At 39.3% G+C, this 20,367-nt stretch overlaps 1 protein-coding gene across 2 annotated transcripts in view; it reads right to left on the bottom strand.

The window, feature by feature from the left end:
- LOC145771048 (thioredoxin-related transmembrane protein 1-like) overlaps nucleotides 1-20,367 on the bottom strand; it is a 167,803-nt gene that overhangs the window by 9,274 nt on the left and 138,162 nt on the right. Inside the window, exons 6-7 of one of the 2 annotated variants that reach the window (XM_082582794.1) lie at nucleotides 17,673-17,774; nucleotides 11,777-11,962 (exon numbers count right to left, since the gene is read on the bottom strand). In XM_082582794.1, coding sequence (XP_082438920.1) covers nucleotides 11,777-11,962; nucleotides 17,673-17,774 — 288 coding nt within the window. The remainder of the gene's footprint in view (nucleotides 1-11,776; nucleotides 11,963-17,672; nucleotides 17,775-20,367) is intronic. The other variant, XM_082582797.1, reaches the window with a different exon arrangement.

The raw sequence follows: 20,367 nt of genomic DNA, 5'->3' as shown, positions 1-20,367 counted from the left end.
TATATCTATGGTTCAACAAGACAAACTCTCTACCGAAGCTCTAAAATCAACCATCCTTGATGAATTCTGCAAAAAACACCAATGCAATCTTCCTAAAGGACACTCACCAAAGTGCTACACACCATAGGCTAAGAATATCTGGAACGGACCTTGTCAACGAAATTTCTCATGGCAAACATGGCAGTGCTATCTACGTAAGATCCGGATCACGTGTTAACTCAATCTCGTCCAATGATAGCAATAACACCGAATGCCCCATTCTCCACCTCGAACTCGAAGGAATAGACGTAACACTTATACACCTTTTTTTTTATTAGGATTCTAAACATACTGCAACATTTTGTAAACTTTTTAAGAAGTTGCTTCCCAGAAAACATTTTTTTTTTAGTGTAAGTGTAAACAAACTGTTCAGATGGGTGTTTCCAAATTCTGAAGGGTATATCTCCATAGAATTAGCTTTGAAGATTCTTTTAGAAATTGCGCTCAGTTCCTTTAATGCACTAGTTCAAACATAGCAGGTTTCGTGGCACATAGAGCTGAGAGCAGTGCCAATGCTGCAAAGGACTATTTCCGCCATTATTTTATGAAAGTATCACTAATTAAAAGTTGCTGATATAAGCATCTATAACATTCCTAGATAACAATGCAAACTACAATCGGCTGCCCAGAAACTTATCGTTTATTGGAGGTCTTTATGGCTAGCGTGGAAGCTACACCGTTCTGGTTAGCAAAGCGTTACTGCTGCTCGCTGTACTAGCGAGTGATCAGCCTTGTGCTGATGGCCGGGAAGAACACCCCTTCTTCACATGTCCTACCCCTGGCACCTGCTGGTTTTGTTGGCTCTTTTCTTTCCACAAGGATAAGAGTTAAACTGACTGGTAAAGCGGCGGTCGATTACCCAAGTGGCAAGAATACGGTGCGATACTGATGAGCCCAGCCTCATGGGCGAAACACGTGTCTATCGCTGTCTATTTGATGCTACAATCGGCTGCCCAGAAACTTAATGCAAACAAGTTTAATCCACTTTTTTAAAAATTATCTTTTTTATTCGTTTAAGACAAGATTGTTCAGATTTCAGGGCAGGTAATGGAAAACAAGGTGCGTCGCTTAGTCCAGTTTCGCTATGCCATGCATTCCATTTGGCCCCTTGTAAATGGGGAATTAAATAACAACATTATCAGCAGTTTGTTCCTCCGTGTCGCACTCGCATGTCAATGAGGGAGCCAGGCCCCACTTGCATAGGCGCCGGGTTTTGAAAATTGCCGGGGGGGCAAATTTTCTAGCCGACTGATTGCTTACATTCAAAATGCTGATGCTTCCTTGTCAGCATTGATGTTTGTTTGCGTCTATCTGCCATTGTATATCGCCAAGCTTTATAATGTAGGCTCAGGTCTCGAAATTCACGGCGGACATTGGACATGTCCGCCGTCACAGCATGTGATGTCCGCGGGAAGTACCATCTAGATCGGTCATATTTGTCCGCCGAGAAATAACACAGAAACTAGCGATACAAATCGTCATTGCATAACACGAAAAAATTTTGCGATAATATCTTTTCCAGCGCATTCCAGCGCGCATCTAGAAAATGTGAATACTGTATCTCTTAGCTTCCATTCAAGGAGGAAAACTTTTGATTTTTACATTGCTTCAACGATTGATGACATTGAATCAGCGTAACAAAGGTGAATTCTTCGCTAAGAATCAATAGGAGTACAGGTACTTCTACACTAATCACGCAAAATTTAGTTCAAGTTTTACATCACAATGTCTGGCTTGGCAAGGTTGGTTACTAAATTAGATTATACGAGTAGGCTATTACATCAAGATGCAACAAAATTTGTTAAGTTTGGGTATTACAGTAAGAAAGAAAAGACCCAAGGAAAATTCACTTTTGCTCACATGACACGCAAAAATAAACTTAAAGAAAAAAGCCTGTGAAACTTTGCACAGCAGAAAATAGTAGCGTTAGTGTAGAAATTTTCCGACTTCTGCCCAGAGCATTGTGACGCAATAAGCCACACGACCTCGTTCGGTGGAAGTTACTCAGTTATGTGACGTATTGACCAGCTACACCGCGCTTTGACTCTTCAAGCGCAAGTCGTTAGTCTGATGAAAGCCTTTCAGAGTGACTTTACTAAATTTTTAAAAAGCCTTCTAAAACCGTAGTTATAGTTTTGAAATGGCGAAGAATTATTATCAATATAAAGTGATTAAGCATGACGATCGACGGCTAAAACTGGTGTGTCCGCCGCGAGACTTAATTTGTCCACCGAGATAGCTGCTCCGACCGGACACGTTTGTCCGCCGTCAACAAAAACGAATTTCGAGACGTGTAGGCTACTTCGAATTATATGCTGGTCACTTTGAACTTTAGCTCTTAATACACGTAGATACTAAACTGAGCAAACAGCAAACCGCACCTCGGTAATGACACTCTCAAGAAAAAACAAAGCGGAAGAAATCAAGAAAAACGTTTTTCAATCATTGTTACTATGCTTCAACGGCACCAGGCTGGCGTTTATCAGCTACCGTACTTCTGTTTCTTTTGTTATCTTAGGAGCGCTCTTATTGCAACAAGTAGATCTTTAATTGAGATTGATCCGCAATGAAGGTCAAACTAACGCAAATCTGAACTTAGAAACATTTGATTTAGGATATTTTTAAAAATAATTTGCGGGGGGGCATCCACCCCAAGCTAAATTCACGGGGGGTGCCGCCCCCCCGCCCCCCTGGAGTCGGCGCCTATGCCCACTTGTACATATTAGAATGAAAGCGGCCGACTCCTGTTTGAATTTTATTGACCCAAGATGGACCAGGGGGGCACACCACCGGGTGAGGTATCAAACTATGGAGCTTGGTATCGGTGGCAGACCTTGCTGTGTTCCAAATGTCTTCCATGTAATGTGCTGCACTGGTGGTATGACCACTGAATGGTTGTAATAATTCAAGGGCAGCTGGTACAAAGGAATGTCTTGTCTTTAATCTCCGAGAAGGTTCCTGAGGTAGGACACTGAATTTTGCGTAAATCAAGTGGTTAGGATCTTCCGACTGGCAAGCCTGGTGAATACTGGCTCTATTTCGATGATGGTCAGCAGGTTGGATGCCTGCAAGGATTGGTAAGTACTCTTGTTGGAGTAGGAAGCAGACATCCAGTCACAACACGCAATGCGTTGTTGATTGGTCGGTCAATGAAGCGAGTGTGGGCATTGCAGTACCAGGCAAGGGCGTAGTATTTAGCAGAGAAGTGGACCAAAGCCAGGGGTGCAGTGTGCAAGATGTCAGCACCTGCACCTCAAGTTGTGCCTGTTAAAAGTCTTAAAAAGGCGATATGAGATGTTAACTTTTTGAGTAGTAACTGTAGACGATGAAGGTATGTGAGTGACCTGTTGAGTGTTACTCCGAGGTATGTAGGCTTGGGGCAAGACGGCAAAATGTTGCCGTTGATGGTCAGTGTAAGGTCACGTTTTGCCTCTCTGTTGTTGAGATGGAAGGCTGCCGTCACTGTTTTACTTTTGCTGAGTTTCAGTTTCTATTGATGGAGGTATCCTATTGGCTCAACGTCCTTTCCAATGATTGCCAATTTTTCGCAGAGTGCAAAATCATCAGCATATGCATATTGGTCAGATGTTGTAGATGGTAGGTCGTGCACATAGATTTTGAAAAGAAAAGGTGCAAAGACTGATTCCTGTGGGACAGTGGTTCTCACAATTTTTCAAAAGAATTGTGTATTGGTCCCCTTGCAATTTTTTCAATGACTTAAGGTCCACCATATTAGGCAAATTCGAACAAAAACGGTCATTTGTTCGTTATATGCCATTAAAAATTTACAAGCCAAGAAAATGAGTGCACCTGCTTAGCAGCTAACCAGTTCTTGTATGTTAGGTTCTGTTTTGCACAACGTCAGATGATCACATCCAACCTGTTTCAAGCTTTTGTTTTGATAGTGAGTAAGCTGAAGATTGCAATTTATCATGACACAGATGAAAAATCCATCGAGAAACATGGCTTGCCATGGGATGACCCTTGTATCATTGGCCGCAAATGGTGCACCGGCAATGCGTTCTACAAGAGGGTGGTAAGGTTACGTATCACTGATAAACAAGTAAACATCTGCAAGCAACTCTAAGATTGGTTTCCGCTGACAAGTTGAAACCCAGTATCAAGGTCCTTGTCAATGAAAAACACTGCCAGCTAAGTAGCCAGAACAAAAATGAGTGTAGCTTAAATCTTTAACCTACTTGTGTTAACTTTTCATTGTTAACTGCGGCCTTCAGGTATTTTACACGTCATCATTTAACCTTCAGAGCAATTTGAGGGAGAGCCTTGCTATAGATATTTGCTGGAACAGGACTGGTATCAAACTGTGGAAGGCTACTAGAGAGCAGCCAGTCTTTGGTTTCATCATCCATGACGCGCAAACCTTCCACTCCATTAGGTGGCTTGAAGATGGTGGTCACAGCGGTAAACCATAATCTCTTCGAGGGAAAATTGTAACATAAGATTCCGGAATCCGTTCGTCTGTATGTAATGACCGAAAGAAACACTCCTTTGAAACGTCTATTCAAAATTGTATTTCTGTAAAATTAGCCACCTGGCTGTCGAAATTGGGATGCAACACGGTACACCACTAAAACTTGTCACTACAACAGATTACTTAGATAAAAGACGGAAATTTTATCCAGCTGGCAAGCACTAAGCGAAACAGTTAAATTTGCGTCCAACTTTCAAGCAACCATTTTACGAATGACTAGAATAATTTGCGATATCTCAAACTCAAGTACACAGTAACTGTGACGTCATAGTGAAACATTGTGAAGCAATTCTCAACAGGTGTGAAAGGTGGTGATGCAATGTTTCATCAGGTCTTACGAATGATGGTGCAATATTTGGACATTTTCTAGCAATTTCCATTACGTAAGATGCCAGCTAGGTTAAGTAGACCATAACGGTTTTTATATGACGTTTGATTTGAAAATTGTCCGTAACAGATGGTACACTGGTAGTGGTACAGTCATTGATGATGTGGTCTGCGGTCTCTTCCTCGGCACCACATTCACAAGAGGGGGAAGGGGCCATTCCCCATTGGTGCATGGTTGAGCGTAAAAGCATGACGCCCATACGAAGACGATTGAGGCGCACCCATGCCTGTCTTTGTAGTGTCAGGCCAATGGGGCGTGTGTCGGCGTCGAACATGAACAAATCGAGTCTGGTGGTCTTGACTTCCATCCATAGTCCGCCCAAGTAGCCGCTAAGATGTCTTGTTCTTCAGCTTTGTTGATCAGAAGTTAAGCAGCTGGCACGAATGGGTGTCTTGATTTCACTCGACAGAGGTTTTCGTTTGGGAAAGCAGAGATCTTGTAGTGGAGAAGATGGTTAGGCTCCAGTGCCCGTCGACCGAGCGGCTTCTTCACGACTAAGCTCAGCGGGTTGGGTGCCAGCGAGAATGGGGAGATTGTCCAATGGTGTGGGACGTTTCTTGCGCAGAGTGAGATCGTCTAGTGTCACCCCAAGGTACTTTGATATTATCTCCGAGATATTACTCCGATATTATCAACATGCATAAATTTTTTTATTTTAAATAGATGGTTATATAATATTAAAATCAAGAGCTGCAAGCCTAAATCTTAAACTGGTGTTCTGCCACGATTTCCGATTATATTACATACGGTATAAAAAAAATATCCGAAGTGCTGGAAAAAGGTAAAGGTCATTGTTTTGGTCAAACCAGGAAAGCCCAAATTGGACCCAGCCAGCGATCTCTCTGCTGAGCTGCATGTTTAAAGTATTCAAACACATAGTCCTGAACCGAATAAGCGCACTTGTCATACACACTACACAGTTTACTCATGCAGAAACATAGTTAAAACTTGCTAAAAGACGAGTTTCAAGTGCGAAAATGCCAAACGACCAAGGTCAACAATTCTTCTTTAACAGTCATATCCTTTATCATCAGGCTACTCTATATCAAACGAACTCAACTAGTTGTGGATCGTCTTGAATATCGGCTGATTCATCAAGAGTTAACTTAAATTAGAGTGAACTTTTCACAGTAACTGTTTTTGCATACCGGTAGTAGCTGCAACTGTAGTAGCTGCATACTAGTGTGCATAGCATAGTAGCTGCACTGATCTGGGATAAGCGTTTTTGTGTAGTTCAACGTGAACATGGCATTTAGCCACTGAAGCCGTTTGTAGTTTGGTCATTGATTAAAAGCTCTGTTTGTACCTTCATATTTTCGTTTCTTGCTAGTTGTTGATGGCATTTTTGTTTTGTTTTACAGTGAATTTACGCAGACTAACTTGAGCGGTCGAAGTGGGCGACGGTAGGGAAAGTTTAGACTTTTGGTGCGGTGGTGACCTATATAATTTATCTAGTTGCTTTGCGGCATCACGGTTTATTGTGAAGCTTAAGAGAACAACTCAGAAAAGAAACAAACGAAGACCTCCCAAGAGGTATGGCAAAATTCAGTTTGAAATTGTGCATCAACAGCTTAAAAAATAAAGTCAAAGTTCTGATACAAAAATAATTGTTAACCCTTTTTCTTCAAAAAACAGTTGTTTTTTGATAATCTGACAGAAGATTTGGACTCCTTGACCAAGAAACCAACTAACCTATTTGCTAACCTATGTGAAGTAGATAGTAGATATGAAGATACAAGTGAATTTGCATTAGTCAATAAGCAAAAATGTGCTCACACAGCATTTCTTCATCTAATGGCAACATTTTTACCAAGTTATATCTCAAGAACCATGCAAGATATCCATTTCTTTCTCTTTATTTTGCAAGGGCGATAACATATCTCAAAACAAAGAAATTCTAAAACATTGGGTTTCAAATTTTGATTCTTTTTCTTAAATGTGATGTGGAATGACCTACCAGCAAGCCCCAAAATCAGTAGTGTCCATGCACATGCATGTTTTTTTCAACAACATTCAAATTTTTCATGAAGTTTCTAAATTGTCGCTGGGTTCAGGAACATTTTTGCGTATGCAATTTAATGTTTCAGGAAAATTTTTTAATAACATCTTTTCTTCATCAGGGTGTCCAATTTTTGGTATAATACTTTAATTTTATTTCTGTCACCTTTCATGTGGTGCCTATTGGTGAGAAAACTGCAGGTGCACAATTTTAGCATAATATTTCAATTTTGAAGGAGTCTTAATTGATCTGAAATGTTTTACCAAAAACTGGCACTTTTTGAGCTACTTGAGGGCTCCTGAACATTTAATTTTTTACTCTAATTTTTTGATTAATGTCTTCTATCCTTCTTATTCTATCATATTTTAATTGGAAGCAGTCAACAAAACTTTGTGAAACACAACTAATATAAAGGCAAAGGTAGCATCTTATTCAGAAAAACAGTGTTGCCATTTGCTTTTTAAATTTAATCAAGTTTTGAGCAGTTACATCAAATTAGTACCAACTTTGAGTAATTAACAAACAGTTAAAAACTGCACATTGACCATAAAAATAAAGTCAAATATACCAATAAAATTCAATTGGAAAATTCCACAACAATGAAATTATACACTACAGCTATTGGAATCTTACGGAATGGCCCGTTTCGGAGAATCCTATTCGGAGAATCCCCGATTCGGAGACAGCCCTTTTTGGAAAATTTTTAAAAACCTAACGACGCCTTCTGTAAATCCAACGATGACATCTGTTTATTTAGAGAATTTTGTATTTTATTCCACAATATCGTTTTTTTTTGTATTCCGACAAAGAAATATAAATTGAATTGAAATTTAGCTGAAAATAAAAAGCAAATTTTTATTTTTGAACTATTAAATTGAAATGTTTGCTCATATAAAATTGACATGTATCCTGCGTCGCCGTCTGTATGCAAACTTACAATATATTCGAATCCTCAACTATTAGAAAATTTCAATCCCTAGTTTAACAAGTCAATACAAAAACGCCGGAGATGATTCAATCGATGTCAAATAACAAAACAAACAAAAAATAACAGTTGATGCGTCCATTTGGAAATTATGGCTGATTAATGATTATTATTATCAGGTAGGTTATAAAAACACATTAATCTTAATAAATGTGACGCAACAGAAAGCAAGATTGTTAAAACTAACTTTTAAATTGGGTGATCATTCATTATTATCATTCATTACTCTATTGTAAACTAATTCCTTTCAATATACGTATGCCGCTGTGATTTTACAATTCTCCGAAAAGGGCTTACTCCGAAAAAGGCTGTCTCCAAATAAGGATTTCTCCGAATCGGATTCTCCCAATAGTAGCAGACCCGGAATCTTATGACCTGACTAATAACATTGTAGAATTTGTGATTGATACCACCGCTTTACACACTGGAAACGAAAAAAGTGTATGCAGCAGAATTAGTAATTACCGTATGTAGGAAAACCATTACTCTATTTAGCATGTAGTTGTAGACATTAATTGTTTTCAAGTTTATGTCTACGAATACCATATCAAGAACATTATAGATCTGGACAGAACATGAAAGTGATAAAACAAAGTCAGTAAAAATAACTATGGGACAAACACAACATGGAAGAGCTTCAGATGCCTTGTGATAGCTGGCCACTAATTGACTCCTTTAGATAATTTCATTAAGAAAATTTCGATTGTTAATGACACTGCTGAGTGTTGAAGGACATGTTTTGTGAAATTAAACAATGAAATTAAAGTGAAATTAAAAGATAAAACAATGCTCAAGGCAGGATCTGTTTCTGGCAATTGGACCTTATCAAAAACATGCTAGTAAGAAAAAAAGGCTATGAACTATACACTGAAAGTACATACTAACTTTTTAACCATTGCGATTTCATGATGAAATTATTGGTTCAAATCGTTGCGACCTATATACACACTACAGATGCAGCAAACCCAAAATTTTTATCCGCACACCGCACCGAAACTGACTCATCCATCCGCGCACCACAATTTATCTGGAACTTTGACACTGCACCGCACACCGCAAATTATAAAATTTTTAAAAAATATTTGAACGCGTTATTTTTTAGAAAGTCAATTGTAGCAAAAAGCACTCATGGCATATAACTGGTAGGCAGAGGCGCGCTACTTTTGTAGCGCCGCTACTATTTTGGTAAAAGTAGCGGTGGCGGCGCTGCTTTTTAGTTCGAGTAGCGACTGCAGTAGCGGCGCTATTTTTTTCCAAAGTAGCGGTAGCGGCGCTACTTTTTAATTTAAATTGAAAAAAATGCTTGTTTTTTTGCAATACTGGCGTGGTCAAGCAGCTACATAATCGGTTTGGTTGCAAAGTTTCGCTCTTTTCTAGCTGACGTCAAGTCAACTTCTTCGTCGAATATCTCCGTGTGATGAAAGCTATCTGCTAGGCTTTAGACATTTTCCAGGGCGAGTCCAAGGCGTATTACGGAGTCTTGCTTCCAACCATCACAATTTGCGGGAAGAAGTTGACCAAGATCAGTGATCTGGTGACCTGTGAGGAGTTAAAAGTGAAAGTCCTTGAAGGGGTGAAGAAATGATTCAACAAGTGCTTCAACGACATGAAATCCGTTATGGCATCATGTCTTTATTCCTCCTTAAGACGTCGTGGCAACAATTTCTGCAGTACGTTTCCACGGATGATGCTGACGCACTGCGAGAAAAAGTCAAGACAGGTGTAATTCGACTGTTGCGGGAAACATCAAGCCAGGTTGATACCGAGAAGAGTGACACCAACACCAGTCATGACTCCGAGGATGTCTTTTTTGGAGTGTTTGCACCATCCCGTGAAACGTCGGTACAGAAGGAATCAGCAATTGTGGACGCCTTTTTTTTCGGACATGAGCAAGTCCTTGAGCTTTTCGAAGACCGAGTTAAAACATCTGTTCATTAAATACAACACTCCCATTCCTTCCAGTGCTGCGGTGGAGAGACTTTTCTCTGTTGCAAAAGATGCGCTCATTTTGACTTAGTGACTCATTGTGAAATGCTCGTATTTTTGAAAGATGCGTAACAATAAATTTCCCTTAGAATGTGTTTTCTATAACGACGTTAAAATAACAGCGTAAACGAATGATAATTGATAACATTCGTTTTCAAGGTCATTTTGCGTCACTAGGGACTTGAGTGTTTCCTAGTGTCATTTTAGACAAAAGTAGCGGAAGAAGTAGCGGTAGCGCGCGCTACTTTGGCCCGAGTAGCGGTAGCGGGTAGAGCGCTACTTTCGTAAATTGGTAGCAGGTAGCGGTAGCACGCGCTACTTTGGCCCAAGTAGCGGGTGCCCACCTCTGCTGGTAGGTAACCTACGGTACCAGTACAGTTGTGCACTAATTGACTTGGCTAACCAGATCATATTCTTTTATCAGCAATACAAACTAAGTACAAACTAAGACAAACTAAGACAAACTAAGACAAATAGAATGTTCCTATCTATATCCAGTATCAGGACTTTTGAACACTTTTTGTAAGCTATAATGCAATTTTAATGTCAGTGGCTATATGAACTACACACACAAGAGTAAAACTTATAGCCTGAACTCACTGGGCTAACTGCTATAGTAACTAATGCGGTAGTTGCGCTAGGCCTATAGCCTGGTAACTGAGCTAATCAGCTAGGCTATTAACCAAAAACATTTGTACAGCCTCCCTGACAAGCCAGCCTCAAAACCCTGTCAACTGCAAGCCATTTGCAATTTTGCATAGCTTTCCAGCTCAGGGTTTCCAAGGGAAAAAAATGATCCGTGTTTCCCATTTAAATTTGAAGTTTCGTAACTGATTTTCTTGTAAAGTTGAAAGTTCACGTTTACAAAAGTTTAATTTCTTGAAATGCAGCAAGCTGCGCGGCTTTGTCATTTCAACCTTCCACGCGGCGCGGCACGCGGCAAAAAAGTCAAAAGCGGCCGCGTACGCGGCGCGACTTGCATCACTAATACACACTACACAGGCCATGCCAACACGCCAGCTTTAAGTTGACTGCAGGCTGGTCTGCTATTCTTGACAGCAGTCAAAATCGTTGATATAAATTGATGTTTCGAGTAGTAGTTAATAAATATAGTCTATTTATATTTTGAGCTACATTTGTGCTGTTGTTGTGATGTAAATAATGAATTAGATTTTAAAACTAGTTCTGGAAGCCGAAACGCATCTGGCAAAACTGGTATCAGGTGAAGCTTTGTCATGCTTTCAATGTGAAATTGGGAGTTTTACATTGATTTGCGATTCATGATCACTCTTTGGATTCTCAAAACTATCACTTCAAATCGATATAAATCACATTTAACCTGGCGTTCAATATCAGAATTACATTGGCCTCTAGACGTTATTGCAGTTTTGCATATTGAGAAGGCCTGCAATGCCTGCATGTAAGATCACTATGGTTCAACTTTATTGGTTCAACTTAAATTAAAACATCGACCCAAAAATAGGACACCCTTATCTTCATATTAAAAATATGATATCACATAATTCATTAATGCAACAGTAATTCATTAAAGAGCAGAAATCCTGGCTCAAAAAGCCAAAAGCCGCAGTTTGGCCACCACTAGTCTATAACAATGTTCTACAAATGCATCTAGCTTAAAGTAGGCTATAGTTACTTTTTTTTTAGTGAACAAATGTGCATGAGCATTAATGTTTAATCTAAAACAAGTGAATTATTGCAAATAAAATCATGGTTAGGGATTTCAAAACAGGTAGGCTAGTACTAACATATCCATGTTCTATTCATCTGAAGTATTGCTGTTTTCATAAACACAAGAACGTGATAGTGATTCATAGAAAATGCCAATGTTGCATTAATATGAAAAACAATTACACTAGTAACACTCACCTTTTGACTCATGCAGGAAGGTTCCTCTTCCTGTGACGTCTCGCCCTCCTCCTCATCACTCGGAGGAACGTTTTTTTTTTGTTCATTATCCTTTCCACTTCCTCTAGTATCTTCCAGGCTTCGCTGTGCCAATGAAGATGCTGTTGGTTTCGGAGGAGAGATGCAATCCACAACACAAACTAAAATCTAGAATAAGGATCACAAATTAATTTGACGAGGTTGAAATATGGTGCCCTACCAAAATAAAGAATCACTGATGACTAGCAAACCTGAATGGTCATTGAACAGTGAACACATATGCTGAAGATAGTAATAATGACAAACCCAACAATGAATTTTAAAATCACTCATATTACTCCAGAAAGGTTTGCACTGAAAAACTTCACATTCCGTGCTAGACGCCATACTTCAACTTTCTTAAAACTTTGTAAATGCTTCAACAAATCTGTTTGAAGCAAAGTCATTAAAATAAATAAATGTTTTGCAGAAAACACTCGTTAACAGGAAAATTTTACAAGATAAACTGACAATCATTTCCAAGTACCGGTAATTCTGGTGTGCTGAGCTCGAATCTGATCAGAATTTGGCTATCAAGGCAGCATTTCATGATAATCAACTTTTTGTTCTTTTCCAGCAAATAAAAAATATTCTATAGATTCATAGTCTCAAACATTGTATTTGTGATGTAACGATTAATTTAGCATTATGATGTGAGAATTGTAATTGTTCGAAATGATGCATTGGGTGTTTTGATTTTGTGACATCATAATATGTCATAATTGACCGCTAGTTATAAATGTCCCTTTTAAGCTTGCTTGGGTTGAATGAGAATGTTGATAAGTTGGCGAAAGCGAATGGAGTGAGGTGGTATGGGCATGTTTTAAGAAGGGATGAAGATGATGTTTTGAGAAGAGCACTGGAGATGCAAGTGGAGAGTCGTAGAAAACACAAGAAAACGTGGAAAAGGCAAGTTGAGAAGGAAAGTAGCAAAGTGGGCTTGACAAGACAGGACGGTAGGGTGCATCATCTGCCCTTTTTTGATTAAATTTTGTTCTGCAGTTGTCAGAAGTGTTCCTTTTGTTAAAGTAAACACAACTGTGAAGTTTTATGTGAAATGATTTGGATCTAGGGGTACCACATCGCGAATAAAGTTTTGACATATAGACGTCGAGCGAAAAACGCGAAAAGCCTAAATTCAGATGGCATGTCTGTGGTATACATCTGTACTGTTAGTCCAAAAGCGTTAAATCATTCATTTTAGGGTTTTTCTCTCTAAACTGCACACCTTTTGATCATTTTATTGCAAAAAAATATTCGCTGAACTTTATCTAAACTTCACTGTTTTGGTCACAAAACACCAATAAATGCACATTGTTTTGCCGAATTTGCAAAATTCTGTATTTTCCGAATTGAAATAACAGTTAGAAAAGGCACAGTTGCCTGCTCAACAAAATATGCAGTATCCATTGAACATTGTTGTTCATTTCCTTCTTCGGTAAATTCGGACACTGACGATAGCTGCCTTCAACAGTCTGCAGAACAGTTGGGAATCTCTGTTCAGACTTTGCCGATGAAACATAGTCGCATCCAAGCTTAACGCCCCGTTCAGCTGCATCATTCACTACTCTCAGCTGCCTTACAACTGTGCAGCAAGCTGCATATGAAGGACAGCTGTCTCACTGAAGAACATCTTCGTCCATGAAACTTGTACAATGGCCAAGCTTTAGTGCTGCAAAAGGGAACCAGGAATCTTCATTGATTATATCAGCCAACTTGGTGGCTGACAACATTGGAATCAACCTTAGTTTTCCAAAACCTTCTACAAATCTTTTTAATGGCTGTCTGAAACTTTTCATTTTCTTTAGTATTGCTCTCGCCATTGCTGCTTTCTCAGCTGGCAGTGTCTTGGTGCTGAAAAGGGCAAAGGGAGCAAGTTCTCGAGACAAGTACCATGTGTGTAGCATGAAATATTTCAGCGCTACCTCTGTTACCAGCTTGTCTTCTTCTTTGTATTGGTGTAAGACTTCAATAAAGCGCAAGTCGTTTGTTGGTGCGTTAACTTGGCACGGTGCTAAAAACCAGTACCAGCCATAGCACGACAAGATTACTGTAATTTGACAAGACGTTTAAACTTTGCAATTTGTATGTAATACACCATTTGCACGTCATGAACCAGTATGTCTGATAGAATGCAAAGGGATAAGTGTTCAACCATGTCAGAGTCGGTGTTTTTGTGATAGCAAAATACTGGATGCACATTGCACAGTTGCTTGGGCATGTGTCCAGTGAAAGCCCTGGATTTCATTTTGCACAATGCACATGAAAGGAATAATTCTCTGAAAAGTCCATTGCAATCAAAACATCACCTTCTTGCAAATTTTCTTTTCTGGACTTGTGATAATTTGATTGTGCTTTGGACACATAACTATGTGGAAGAAGTTAGACCAGCTTCTCAATCAAGATTTGTATGAAATCTGAAACACTCGTGATCATCGTAACAATTTCTGCTCTATCAACCGTTGTCCATTGTTTAAAAGTGATGTCTTCATCATGATCCTCAAACAGCGAGTTAAGGTGGCTTCTCAAAACTTCCGAAGATGGACATTGGTCGCACTTGCAAAACATGCATTCTCTTGAGGTAATATCACAGACCATTAAAGAAAGCAAGTCTGTAAGATTCTGCCAAATTTCCTACCTCTATCAGTAACTTGGGATTCTCATGAATTAGGCACACACTAATTGAATGGGTTCTGGAAGCTCCTGCCAAAACGCACCATTTTGGCCTTAATGTGCAAAATTTTAACAAACCAATCTTCATATCTGGTTGTCTCTTTTTAAACTCCTAATACAATTCATTTAGTTTTAGTGTCACCAAAACCAATCGGTTTTGTTGATAGCATTTTTTGCCCACGGACACTTTATCCTTTTGACTTGGAAGTAACCTACTAGTACTAAATTCATCATCTTCATAGAACTTCAACACAGAATCAATAATCTCTTGAGGGAAAGCCCTTTGTCGACGTGGTTGAGGTTTTGGAAGATTGGTTTTGGTAACACTAAATGAGTTGTATCAGGAGTTTAAAAAGAGACAACCAGATATGAAGATTGGTTTGTCAAAATTTTGCACATTAAGGTCAAAATGGTGCGTTTTGGCAGGAGCTTCCGGAACCCATTCAGTTTGTGTTTGTCTAGTTCATGAGAATCCCAATTTAACGTTGTAACTGTTGTATAAGACGTTGTAACCGGCCACGGAATTGGTTTTAACGTCTCCCCTCAGTCAGTTGTTTAAACTGTGCTACCCATCCTTTCTTCACTTTAAAAAATACATGTACATTTACCACAGCAAACTACCTCATTTCTACTCAATTATCTCACTTCATATTTGGAAGCTAGAAAGCCAAGGATATTATCTTTCATTTAAGCCAAGTTGCAGAAAAATCGAAGTAGAATGTTATTTGCTATAAGCGATCAAAGTTTCGTCATGCATGAATGATCACAAATAGTCATGTGTGAAACTAGCCACTTGGTGGCCTGTAGTGATATAACAACAAACAAAAAATATATCTTTTCAGAACCTCCTTACTTTGGATAACTCATATGCATTGGAATTTTCAAGTTACCATTTGAAACACCTTCATAATAGCCTAATAGGTCAAACAAAATTTGCAGTTAATTTTTACGCATGAGCGATCATGAAAAGGGCCAATGTGTAATCGCCAATATCTCTAAAAATACTTGGCCGATTGTGGTAAAATTGGTATCACTTTTCTCAGAATTGCACAGAGATTCTACATATGAAATTTTATAAAAATCTACGACATATGGTTCCACAACTGTACCAGTAGCCATGAAATGACGCCAAAATAACAAAAAATGACATAATTTAATCCAATTGTGGTACCCCTAAATGTTAATGAATTCTTCTGAAAAGTTGCACATCTTCAACAATCATAAAAAGGAACATTTTAATCCACTGCAGAAAATCAAAGAAAAAAATGAGGGGCAGATGATGCACCCTACAGGACGGGTTAAACAGATCGATGTGGAGGCAGGCGATTGTGGCACTTGGAGGTGAATCCGGTCACCTTCGGTAACGAGACATCACCAAATTAAAACTGGACTACTACTAAGCTGTTATGTCACCAGGGAACTGTTATATCACCATCATCATTTTTGCATGACAAGAAAGATGTCTGAAGTTGAATATCCAACGTTCCTTAACTCTTCATTCATTATACCCCATTCTGAGATAGCTATTGAGCTTCCTCTATTTAGAGATGTAGAATTGGAGGTCTTATTGTTTGTTGAATCGGCGAATTTCTTTCAATGCTTTAAAACTTTGGCCATTAAGGGAAAATCCTACAATCAGGAGGATGAGTACGCTAAATACAATTTACCCAGAACTGCCTAACTGCCTCAGATTGTTATTAAGGGTGGCTTGATGAAAAATTTGAAAACTATGGGTTCAGACACAGAGATGGGTTTGTTTATTTGAAAGAAAACTTTGCTGCTAGCAAAACTTATGTCGAACCGTTTTTTTATTATTTATTGGTCCAGAAATAAAGCAACCTTTGCTTGACAATGGCTTCAAAGAATGGCTAAGCCTCCCGTGCTAGCAACATGGGTTGGATTGCAGGCAGTAGTTGACAATTTTTTTTCAGAAAAATTTAAGTATAAGTAGTATAGTGACATTGCTTAGACCCTACTGAAAACATTGTTTTGCTTGATAACACTCTTGTTGATCTTTTAGCATTGTTTTTGGTACTCGAATATTTGTTGTAAGCTATACTGAAAATAACCAAATCTGGTGCATACTGATATCTTAAAAACTTGATTTGATAAAGAAAATCTGACTTCACTGCAGGCCTCAAAATTCGTTTTTGTTTACGGCGGACAAATGTGTCCGGTCTGAGCGGTCACGACGGACACACCAGTTTTAATGTCAATCGTCATGCTTAATCACTTTATCTAGATATTTCTTCGCCATTTGAGAAGTATAGCTAATAGCTATATGGTTTAGAAGGCTTTAAATTTCAGCGAAGTCACTCTGAAAGGCTTTCATCAGACCAACGACGTACGCTTGAAGAGTCAAAGCGCCGTGTATCTGATTAACTTCCATCAAACGAGGTCGTGTGGCTTCTTGCGTCACAATGCTCTGGGCACGAGTTGGAAAACTTCTACACTAACGTTACTATTTTCTGCTGTGCAAAGTTTCACTAGGCTTTTTTTGGGTTTATTTTTGCGCGTCATGTGAGCGATAGTGAAATTTCCCTGGGTCTTTTCTTAGTTGTAATACCGAAACTTAACAAATTTTGCTGCATCTTGCTGTAATAGCCTACTCATATTTTTAACTTTGTAACCAACCTTTCCTTATCAATATTACTTGGAAATCAAAGCCAGACATTGTGACATAAGACTTGAACTAAGTCGCACGTGATTACTGATTAGTGTAGAAGTACCGGTACTCCCATCGATTCTTAGTGAAGAATTCACCTTTGTTACGATGATTCAATGTCATCAATCGTTGAAGCAACGTAATAATCGAAAGTTTTCCTGCTTGAATGGAAGCTAAGGGATACAGTACGGTAATCACATTTTCTAGATGTGTGCTAGAATGCGCAGGAAATTGTATTCTCGCAACAATTGTTCGAATGTTTGTGCTATGCAATGACGATTTGCATCGCTAGTTCTTGTGTTATTTCTGGCGGACAAATATGACCGATCTAGATGATACTTCCCGCGGACATCACATGCTGTGACGGCGAACATGTCCGCGGTGTCCGCCGTGAATTTCGAGACCTGAGTCCAGATTTGAGATCACCAGTCGAAATTTAGCTAAAAACACTAATTGTTATGATCAAACAATGCTGTTTTTGAAGTAATTCAATAAACTCACTAGTCCAAGAGTAAGCCCAGTAACGAGGGTAGCCACTCCAAACACAGTGTATGACATCCATGAGGACAAACCATAGGTACCAGTCAGTAACTCGTGAGTGTTCTAAAGAATACACAAAAGGTAATGACAGTTACTGGCAACGTGAATTAAGTCAAAAATTTTCTGCAATCTTTTACTTTACTTTTACTTATGGACAATCGATCGTGGAGACTCACGGTAGCCGACACCTTATTCAGGCATGGCCGATGATGATGAGTTAGAAAGTTCAGTCGCCTTGGAATTAAGAATTAAGTAGATCGCAGTATCCTGATTACCGTAAAAAAAGGCAAAGGTCAATTTATCTTAATGGGGTATGTTGAGCACCAGGCCCTTTTTTACTAGCACAGTATGACAGCAACAAGTATGCAAGCTGACTATTGCACGGTAAAGGTAACTTTAGATGAGTCCCATACTTGAATCCAAGCACCATGAAATCCGAAGATAAGGTTCTCAGGCTTCTAAGCTCCCTTATTTTTCTGGCAACCAAGCATGGCCTGTAGAAACGATTTATGAGATCCCTTTTTTTTTTAATGTTCTTGTTTTGCGCTCACGCTTTAGTGACCTCCAGCTGCATGAGTTTGAATCTTTGTGTTTCATTTATCGTAAAGCTTTCTTTTTGTGTTTCGACTTGAGCGGTGGACGGTCACATTTATCAATAATTCTTACTGATAACGGTTGACTAATCGCGTGTGGATTGCAAGTAAGTGTCTTCGTGTGTACTTGAATAAACTTTTAGTCAACTAGAGTCAGTATCGTAATCAATTGAGGCCTAACCTGGTAGCCGTTCTTGTCGGACAAAGTAAAGCACAACTGTTGGATGCAGGGTCCGTTAAAGACCCAGCAAAAATTCGGTTGTTACATTATATTATTGATAAATTTTATCTGTACCATTTTGGTCAGGCTTTGTGGTTTAATCCTGTTATTTTTTGGTGGTTTCAGAAACAGAGTAGTGAGCTGGTCACCTTGTGTTTTGTCTAGTGCTTTGACTAGAAGTTTGCTTAGTTTTCTTTCATTCACTCAAACCTAGTGGCACGGTGACGTAGTTTGTCATCGCGCGTGAATTTAGTGGCAATCGGCATTCTTGTGTGCGTCTCTAGTTGCTCTAGGTCAGTGGATTTGTTGTTTTTGGTTAATTGCTTCACGTGGAAGCGTACCATATTGTTGTTCGTGCTCGTGTTGTAACCTGTAGGCACTATTGTTGAAAGAGTTAAAAAGGTATTTCATTGTAAGTTACATTGTTTCATTATATTCTCGTATTTTGCTTCTAAGCTGTTGATTTACTTTGCTGTTGCGCAAATGAGTCACTATTTCCTTAGATCAAGTGTAACCAAGAAACCTTTAAATATGACTGAAGTTTCATCGAGTGAAAGTAAGGTAACCTTGGCACCATCGCAGGTAGATGCTTCCGACGTCACTGTGATTGCTACTCAATCATCGCTTCTGATGTCGTTTGGAGATCAATCTTTAATTACCATAAACAGCAAATTTAACGTAAAAACAACTTTAACTGACCCTGTTGCATCACAATCTCCCATGTTAGTGAGTAGTAGTCATTCGAACCCTTCAGCAGAGTTTGCATCGTTTTTGGAGAATCTCTCGCATGCAGAAAGGAGTTTGTGCGATGCAAAAGCAATTATTTGGCCTTTATTACAAAAGCAGAGTGTCGACAAAATGAATAATCTAATGCAGTGTTGCAAAATGGAACTGTGAGATGTTAAAATTTCCTTTGACAAGATAATGTTAAATGTCTGGCTCTCAGATTCGAGTAAGCAGCTTGCAAGGCACAGGTGGTTTGATCTTGGACGTGCTATGGACTTTATCAGGGAGCAGTGCCAGACTTCGGCTAATACAAATGTCGCGTCAGGGGCGTCTCCTAGTTATGTGTCTAGAGCGATGTCTAGCCCTTCTATGATAACAAACACCAGTGCAGTGAATGCTAGTGCTGCTGTAGCAACGTCGCTTGCTCATGTGCCAATTGGTACAACGTCTTCATTAAGTACCACAACTTCGCTGTTAACCAATGGTGTAGACAATCCCTTTATTTCTGGTGCTCAGACTAGCGTCTACCCGAGTGTGAGCGTAAATGCGGCTGTGTATGAAAATTTACAAGTAGGACAGGCATATGTCGATAATTTTTCATCGTCCCCTATTGTGCTGAGTAGACTGTCAAATACAATGCAGCCACAAAGCTTCGGTTTAACTGGACCATCGGTGGCGCCAGTTAATGTTTTGACGCCCAGTTTCAGGCAAAGCGCACATGGTGTGGTTCCACCTGTGACACTTGAGAAATTTAATGGTGATATCCTGGAATATCCAGAGTTTAAGCGTAAGTTCTTTAAATTTGTGGCGTGTATATATCCAGATGACGATGTAAAGATGTTGCATCTGCAATCTTTATGCACAGGTGAGACAGGAAGAGCTATTTGTGGTCTTGGAGGGCACTCAAACAGGCTTTTCAAGCTGCTTGGGAAAGATTGGACCAGCGATTTGGTAATCAGAACCTTTTGGCATCAAGACTACAAGAGGGAATGTTAAATGGTTCCCCCATAAAGGAGTTTGACTCATCTGCTTTAAACTGCCTCAGAGACAGAATGTTTGAATGTGAGCAGACGTATCTGTCTTTAGGACGTTTGGCAGAGTTAAACTCACCTGAAGT

The sequence above is a fragment of the Aplidium turbinatum genome, chromosome 1, assembly GCF_918807975.1.
Source record: "Aplidium turbinatum chromosome 1, kaAplTurb1.1, whole genome shotgun sequence".
In the NCBI taxonomy this organism is placed as follows: Eukaryota; Metazoa; Chordata; class Ascidiacea; order Aplousobranchia; family Polyclinidae; genus Aplidium; species Aplidium turbinatum.
The sequence above is the reverse complement of the archived record's forward strand: the minus strand, read 5'-3'. Positions and strand labels throughout refer to the sequence as shown.